General features: G+C 41.4%; 1 protein-coding gene across 5 annotated transcripts in view; it reads right to left on the bottom strand.

Moving 5' to 3' along the window:
- The window catches only part of cblc (Cbl proto-oncogene C, E3 ubiquitin protein ligase), a 23,368-nt gene that overhangs the window by 10,291 nt on the left and 3,792 nt on the right, over positions 1-9,285 (bottom strand). For 4 of the 5 annotated variants that reach the window (XR_009939674.1, XM_062538975.1, XM_062538978.1 and 1 more), the window contains exon 2: positions 4,152-5,745. Coding sequence is in view for 4 of the 5 variants with exons in the window: in XM_062538975.1 (XP_062394959.1) it covers positions 4,152-4,540 (389 nt within the window). In the remaining variant the exon portion in view is untranslated. Of the gene's footprint in view, positions 1-4,151; positions 5,746-6,652; positions 6,928-9,285 lie in introns of those variants that run through there. The other variant, XM_062538976.1, reaches the window with a different exon arrangement.

Below are 9,285 nucleotides of genomic sequence, written 5' to 3'. Positions count from 1 at the left end.
ACACACACACACACCACTCTGAGATACTGCCGCTCTTTGGCCTCTGTTAACAGGAAGTCACTGTTCTTCATTTCCTCTCCATAGTCTTTGTAGTTGTGCATCTGTACTTTCCATTGACTGACCACCTAAGAGTCTGGCTGTTCTAGACTCTCACTACATGCTGACAGGTATTCTAGAAAAAGAGTTTAATCAGCCCCTCTACAGTACGTATTCAGATGGCTGCAACTAATATGCACCCAACCAAAAGTAGCCTACATTGAAATACAGTGCAACTTTGGATGTATGTCATAAGACAATGCACTTGGGATGTGACTGGACTTGATGAGGTGCATAGTAATATGGACACAACAGGATAGTATCCATTCATATTTAATATAATTTATATGTATTACTGTGTAAACCTCTAGGTCAACAAGCCAATGACCTGGGACTAGTTAGCACCTCAGCAACAGTTGTGCTTCAAGGGGCAAAGCTGTGCTGGCCACTAAATGTATGCACGGCCATACCTCTCATCTTTGCAACAGTTAGCCTTGTTTCATGTTACTGTACATTCTCTTGTCCTAATGTGTATGACGCTGTAAATATACAGTATATAAAAGTGACTTTATATGTGACAAATAAATCTCTCTGAAATTACATTACAGTATATATAAAGGGCATCATATTTTCATTTTCCTCTTTCCCTCTGAACTAATTATTGTAGCTTAAAAGTTTGTTCTGCGATCATTTGTAGATTCACAAGTATCATTTTTCAGCGACTGACCACCGTTACGTGTTTGCTAACCACAGACCTCTATCTGCTGCAGGTAAAATTTTCCATCCACTGTACATGGCATACAGTGGTGTTAGCGGCATAGCGACACAGGTCGTTTTGAGCCAGTAGCCCTCTTGCCACAAACGTTCCATTTACTTTTGTATCTGATGATCATGCTAGCATGCTTGTTTTCAAGGTCTGGTTTCACTTGATCATGAACTGTTTTTTTTTGCTCTTCCTGTCCACTACATGAGACCATGGTTTGGATGTTGACAGTAAAGTCAATAAACACACAAATATGCCTGATAATAAAACAGATTTTCTCTATACAGTAGATAGAAATAGAAAGATTCATAGATGTATGCCCTTAGTAGTAGGTATCATAAGAAGATCATGTAAAATAGTTACAGTACATGTTAAAGTGAGGAGGAAGGACATACTGAGTACCTGCATTATTTCAAAAGTGTTCAGAACTTTTAATTCTAACATGAGGAGTCCAAAGGAGAAATAGAGAAGGTTACCTATCATTGTTGTCTGAGACACGAAACGTGTGTGTGTGTGTTTGTATGCGAGAGATGGAGAGAGAGAGAGAGAGAGAGAGAGAGAGTTAAGAAACCTTTTTTATTATCATGAAACTCTGCCAACTGTCATTTTGTAACTGTGAGACAGTGTTTCTGCTGTGTCTGCTTTCTGCAGTGCTCACAGATCTTCTCACAGTAAAATACCTCTCTCTGTGAAGGTAAACACAAAGGCGATAAGAACTAGAGACATAGGCATTTAGGTTGAACTCGCTGGTCCTGCTACGCAACATTAGAAAGACACGCATTCTTCGAAAAGTTGAATTCTACACTTTCCTTGACCAGACATTCATCATGCTGTAGACTGACTCTAGAATTTACTATTTACATTGTGATTGATTGTCTATCACTATTAACGACATGTAGGCTATTGCAGGTTTTATAGCAGTATAGAAGTATGAAAGTTATACTGTAAAAGGATTTCGCTATTGGTATTATTGGTAACGATGAATTGGTAATGGATTTGCAATTACAATGAGATAGAGGAACAGTACAGATTATGTAGAGTAAAAAATGCTATTTATATATAGATGATATTTTTCTTATTTATTAAGGTGCATAATGGTGACTAACGTTTCGATGTAAGGTTACAGTACATCTTCATCAGAGTTCTTTGACCATCGTTCTTTTACTCTACACTGTCTTGTCCTGCCCTGGTTGTTGTCGTTTGAAGAAGCGCAGAGAACTCTATCTTCTCTATTTGTGTACAGATAAAGTGTCAATAAAATTGTTCAATAGAATTATTTACATTCTTTAATACACTACGTGGTGTATCTCAACCATTAAGAAATGCCAAATTTAACCACATCCAATGCAAATAAGTGATCAAACATGAAAACACTTCATCATTCTCACTGTGTTGCATTACCCCGTGGATGCCATTTTGCTACCGAACTCCACAGATGGCCATTAAAAAGGTTTGAACCCTTTGCTTAACTACAATTTAAAACATGGCACTGGGTACTGGTACCACATATATGTGACATGTGCGCAAGCTCAAATCACAGTGCAGTGGCACCCCGACTCGCTGTCTTTTTAGCCCATGGAACCTGAGCCCCAATACTGTGTGCAGACAACAGGCTTTCTCCCAATTAACATCACAAAAGAGCCTGTTTCCACTGAGCACGCTGAGCAATTAGTATTCATCACTTATCCAGCCGCAGAATAAAGGAATGGCTGCTCTCAGACATTTGGTACGGGCCACACAAATGATTGTAGCTACAGTCCAAGTAGTATGCTGTTTGAACAGTTTTTTTTTATTCTGTTGAACAAATAGGTCTCCATAAAACCCTCTATTTCTGATGCAGATGTGCTGAAAAATGAAAAGCTCTGTTGTTTTACATTCAACATCCTAATTAATTTCAGCTTATTAGTAGTTAACATGGCCCAAACATGTGAGATCTAATAATTGGTGTTTTAGGTCTTTTGTGGAGAGTCAAGAGATTGCATCACTGTGAATATTTAGATAGCACTTTTGGGTATCGGACATTGACACATCAACATATCAACGCAGGGCCGATTATTAGGGGCCAGCGCTATCGGATCTAGGCCTTGATTTTTAGCCACCGATGGTATTGAATCTGGGCCCTTTCTCAGGTGTTGATGTTACTGCTAGGGTGTTGACTTTACTATTAGCCATAGAATACATTCATTAAAACTTGATTGAATTTTCCCCACATTGATATAAATTTAGACTTTTGCTAAATCTGTGCAGATATACTGTGCCAAAGGACTTCACAATATTTTTAAAAACATGATTATGTCCCTGCTTTATGCCACTATTGGTTGTTCTATTCTGTTTTTTAGGAAATGCAAAATTCTGATTGAACGAACAACAGACACTGAGTGATGGCTTTGATGTGTCATGACTGAGAGGTATGCTTTTTGGCTATGAATTCTGAACACAATACAATTATGTCATGTAAATGTCTGTCTCCTCTTCACGCTCTTACACACAGATGGGTGTAGGCCTAGGAAACAGATGACTGCATGTTGACTTTGCATTGACAGTAACAAAATTACTGTGGCATGGAATGCAAAGCTAGTTCAAGCCACATCCACAAAGGCATGCAAAACAGTCAAAATCCATAATTTCCAGTTAAAGGAATAAATGAGGAAAGGATCCTCAGTAATTATGCATTGATCTTAGTGCGTCCTATTTGAAGAAAGATCATTTTTACTGTATTTGTTGTGGTCTGACAGAATGCTGCAGTGTCTATGTGAACATTTTATGATTTATGTGAACATCTACAGTATGTGTACATTTTCAAAATAGTTAAATATGGTTTAAATAAATAGTTGTGAGTAATCATACACATTTGTGGTACTTGTAAGCCTAGACTACATAAAACATCTTGCGGGATTGTGGGAGCATTTTTTATTGGTGAAGTTATATTTAGCATGCGTTTGGTTTTACAAGCTTTGCTTTGGCTTTGTTTAAATGACCCTCATCCGCTATTGCAAGTTCATTAACATCTAGGATGTTAACCCCTCAAGACCATTTCTGGGTTTCATTCAAGAATGTTTAAGTGTCTTGGGAGGCATCATTTGGCTACACTCAATAATAATTCAAAAGCCACGTGGGATTAGAAGTATGAATCATCAGGTTCATCTTCAGCTACACAGAGTTGGCCTGTGTAAATGACCCATATGCACAGGCTCAGTTACGGTTCTGTAATAAATTCATGGTTAATCCACCAGTCAAGTCCCAATGTCAAATCATGTCCCCACACACACACACACACACACACACACACACACACACACACACACACACACACAAGTAAAAACAACTTGACTGCCACCCAACACAATCTCACCTGCAGCTGGAGGTCTCCTCGAACATCTTCTCGCGGCCCTCTTTGAACAGCAGGACAGCCCGGTCCGTCTTATACAGCAGGTGCTTAACGTGGACCCGCAGGTACTCCCCTTCGTCGGCCCTCGGGATTCCCACCACTGGGCCTCGGTAGGGCGCCCACATGTCCGTCAGCAGTGTGGCCGTCTCGGTCACCAAGTCGGGCAGGTAGGGCGGGCTGTTGCGCAGGGCCATGCGCGCGTCCACGCTCAGCCGGTGGAGCTTGTCCAGCCTCTTCAGGACCTTCTCCAGCAGCTTGCGCTCCGAGCTGGTGGGCGGCTGCGGCGGGGTCGACTCGGAGACCTCGCGCCGCAGTCCTCGTCCGGACAGCAGGCCAGCACTTCCTGTCGCCATGTTCTGGGGACTAACAGTTTGTCTCTGGTCCCACTGGTTGACTCCAAATAACCCCGCCTATCCTCCTATGCTTGAGGTGTCTTGTAGCACTGAGCATGTAATATGACTGTGGATTTACCTTATTGGTCTTTAGAGAGACAGGTGATTGACCTGATTATAGAGGGTACCAACCCTCTTGTAAGGGCTTGTCTACACTTAATGTGGTGTGACGGAAGGAAGACCTATGAGTAGTCGGTTTCGAAAAAAACATGGTTGTCAAAAACAAAAATGTTGGCTTTTTTTCCATTGAAATGTAAATAAATATTTACTGCATCACAAATGTGGAGAGTTCTATATTTAGATTTTAGACTTATATATGCATATCATGATGGTTGAGATGTTTTGTCAGTCTATTTCCTGATTACTCAGCGGTCATGTGGACCACTCAGTTTACAGTGGTTATCAGCAGGCATCACATCAATGTTGCCATGTGGTAAAAAAAGATCTTCTTACCGGCATAATAGCTCCCGCATAAAGACATCCCATAATCCAATCTCATTTGTAATCCAACTCATAATCCACTGGTATGACTCATCGTCGGAAGAGAGAAAGAGGAAACACCAGCATGCTGATGCCAAGAGACATAATGGGCTTAAAGCCAACGGGAAAAGAGAGCTTAAAAACAGTGTGGTCCTGTGCTCTAGTCAATCAACTCATTCAAACTGAAATATTGTTTTCTTCAACTCCTTTAGCATGAATGCACATCAGTCAGAGGAATTGTCCTTTCTTCCCATTATGTATTACTCACCACAGCTCGAACAAAACACTTCTTACAAATTGTTGTAAAAAAAAAAGTTTTGACAGAAACAAATGAGAGGCTGAGAAACTGATACTGCCTGAGCCCTCTCAGCCCAGTCTCCTCCTACCCTTCCCCCATGCAGGGTCTGTTGCTCCACCCTTTCTCCCTCACGATTTCACACGCTCGTGTTCACGCACTACATGTCCTCTCTCTCTCTCTCTCTCTCTCTCTCTCTTTCTCTCTCTCCTCCAAGTGCTCACTGCCTCTGGTCTGTCTGATTTTCAAGTCTTGCCGGTAGTGATGAGAAGTGTTCCTCTTGTGGTAGAAGTTTGATGTCTGAGAGAGCTCTGTTGTAACGTATAGTGAGCAGATGAATGGAGTAGAAGTCTGGCTCTCTAGGGCAGGAGCTCCTTTGCTCTCTGTGGCTCTGATGGGTTTCCGGCGGACAAACAGGTTTGTTTTGTTTGCATTGTAGAAGAAGACAGGAAGGGAGGGAGAGAGGCAGAGTGAGTGAGTGTATGTGTGCATGTGTGTGTGTGTGTGTGTGTGTGTGTGTGAGAGAGAGAGAGAGAGAGAGAGAGAGAGAGAAAGAGAGAGAGAGAGAGAGAAGAAAGAGAGAGAGAGATGTATCCAACTACAAGCAGGTTGTAGCTTGAGGTTTTGAATATTTTATGTGAAATTAATATACTCAATGCTCAAGCACACCTTTAAATAATGTCAGCATACAACAAAGCAACACACAATGTGAATGGTCATCTAGTGACTATTGACCCCATCAGTTCACACACAGTGAGTGCATGCAGCATATTTATTTGCTGCTGCCACCATATGGACTGCACTGTCATTGCACTTGGGTGTAGTCCCTGAAATGTTTTCAGCACTTATCTTATTTCCTTCTCAGACCTGTGTTTATATGTTGACATGCAGGGCTTGATTTGTTCCGGATTCAGCCGAACCCTTTCCTCCACTTGCATTACTTACTAATGTGTAACCCTCACATGAAAGATAAAATGTGTGTCAGTCACACACACACACACACACACACACACACACACACACACACACACAAACACACACACACACACACACAGGTAGTGGTAGGTGTGTGACACACACCTACCACTACCTGTGTGTGTGTGTGTGTGTGTGTGTGTGTGTGTGTGTGTGTGTGTGTGTGTGTGTGTGTGTGTGACTGACACACATTTATATATATCATTAAACATTTTCTGCAGGCAACATATACAGTGCCGGCAACAATATAGGCTACTGTATGCCGCACACAACAACAGCCAACTCTTGTCAAAGAGCATTTTCCAAATTTGTTCACCATTCACCGGTTATTGTCCCTTCCTGTGACATTCAGATCTCTTGTATATTCCAAAATGTAAAAAAAATCCTGACTAAAAGCTATATAAATCGTTCATATATTTTGGCAAAGTAACATAGCATCTGATGTTTACTTTAAAAACTAGAAAAGCACTCAGAGAGCGCAGACCTCCGCCTGTATTGTTCTTTCTCGGTTGTCATACATTTGAACCTAAACTATTCAGATCGTCACCACGTGGCCATACCATGCCATTACACCGCTAAGCAAAAAATATAAACGGCTCTGAAAAAACGGATCCGCATCCCAACGGTGATACAGATCATTCCCAAAATGTAATCGTTTCTTTCTTGGGTCATTTCTGATTTCATCATCCATCCATTACTTTTTTAGTTATCTTGCTAACTAACAGACAGACAGACAAACAGTCTGACAGACAAACAAACGCTGGTCTCTGATGAAAACATAACCTCCTTGGCGGAGGTAACAAACTAGATGTAAAAAATATGACCACCGCCCAGTCCTGCACGTTTTCTCTGCAAATATAAATTACGCTTATCAATTTGTCTCCATCTCCCCATGTCCCCAAACAACGGCCCGCCACCTCATTTTGGGTGGCTCCCCAAAACATGTCCGTGATAGCATCGGGCCTGCACAGGAGTTGGCATCGTAATTTTCATTCTCTATGGCGAGTCTTAACAGTACACATGTAATACTTGTGTCCACTGGTGGCTGTTTTGGTGCTGTTTAAAGTTTGCCATTGAAAATGGAATTAAAGTTCTCAAAGTCAGAGTGGTCATTTCCAATGTTTTTTTTTCAGCATTTCATAAAACTGTCTAGTTTGAGAACTTTAGTTCACACAGTTTGAATAAAATATATTTTTAGGAATGCTAGTCTTTTTAGTCTTTTATTAGTATTATTTAACTTGAGCTATTCCATATTACACATTTTATATTGATATGACATATCAATTGATATGATAGCAATACAAAATGAACACAGTTACTGTAACAATGGTATTAGATTGCAATAGCCTATGATATCATATATTAAATAATTAATAAACAAATCTTGTGCCTGTTGAAGTGTCCATGATCATGGCAACTTTGACAGGGACAACAACAGACCCCATCAACAGACCCCAACTAAGGTAGACTGTTGTTCACAGCAATAAGCTATACGGTTACTGACATACTCCGAGAGTCTCTCTCTTAGCATAGTGAGCTGGCCCTCTGAAGAAAAAGTCTGGGTACCACTGTCCTTCTCCATACTTCTGTGTGTGTGTGTGTGTGTGTGTGTGTGTGCACGTGTTTACCGCTCTCTCTCTCTCTCTCTCTCTCTCTCTCTCTCTGTGTGTTTGTGTGTGCCTGCTTGCCTGCATGTGTATGTGCTTTCCTAAACCTAACTTTCTAACCCTAACCTCAACCCACGCCTAAGCCGTGAATGTGTGTGTATGTGTTCGTGTAGCTGATATGACCCCCCATGAACGGAATTCCACAAAACTTGGCATGCACGGAGTGTCATAATGATCCTGTTCTTCACATTTTGTGCAGTTTTGAGCATGTCCGCCAAAGATATCTGTGATTACAATGCTTCACGTTTGCTTTTTCAGTTTACATTAGGTGCCGCTATACCTCAAATGAGTGGATTAGCTGTCTGTAGCTCCGAATGAGAATTATACATCTGTCGACGGGTCATTTTGTGTTTCAGGTTTGAATGGTTCCAATCACAGACTGCATATTATTCAACTCTTTCCAGAAAGAGTTGAAATGGGGTGTGTGAATGTGTGTGTGTGTGTGTGTGTGTGTGTGTGTGTGTGTGTGTGTGTGTGTGTGTGTGGCCGAACTTCCCACTGAGCAGTACATTCACTCTGATACATTGAGATAGCAGAGTGCTTTTGAGTATGGCTGGAATCATATGTTATGGGTCATCCTAAAGTTTGGAACGCTTATTTAGATTTTCTAGAATGGGTGTAGCAGAATTGGGTGAATAACAGGTCTGGAATCACATGGGGGAACATGAGTATGTTGACATGTCACTCGAAAAAAAAAAAACAAGTGATTGTGTTAGTCCGACCTAAACAGAAGTTTTTAATCGGATTAGCAACTATATTTACGTGCCTGTCATTTAGGGACATTGAAAATTGAATTCAATGGTCTGTTGGCGAGATGGACAAGCAGAGCAAATCCTAAATTTGCCAAAGGTTTGTATGGGTACTCCCAGGCTAGACAACCACCATATTGGTGTTACAAACTAATCCCATGCATTTCTATGGAGCAGAGTGCTGTGTCTCCCATTAGAGTCTCTGCTTTGGGTAACTATCCTGTTAGAGGACCTATGACTTGTGATTGAGCTTCCTGCGACTGGGCTATGGGTGCCTCTCATGTAAAGTTTATACGTCCTCCCTCGCTCCTCGGACCTCGATCCTCACTGATCTACATAAAGAAAGATAGACGAAGGGATAGGCTATCGTTGTTGCCGCCCCATCATTCTTTATGTAGATCAGTGAGGATCGAGGCCAGAGGAGCGAGGGAGGACGTATAAACTTTACATGAGAGGCACCCTAAGTCTCCCTTCTGGATATCTTCTACTCTTGAGATTTCATTGTGCCCTGCACAGATTCAAGGCACCCTGGGTCAGATG

This window comes from Sardina pilchardus, chromosome 6, assembly GCF_963854185.1.
Source record: "Sardina pilchardus chromosome 6, fSarPil1.1, whole genome shotgun sequence".
NCBI classification, from domain to species: Eukaryota; Metazoa; Chordata; class Actinopteri; order Clupeiformes; family Clupeidae; genus Sardina; species Sardina pilchardus.
This window is presented reverse-complemented; position numbering and strand designations above follow the sequence as displayed.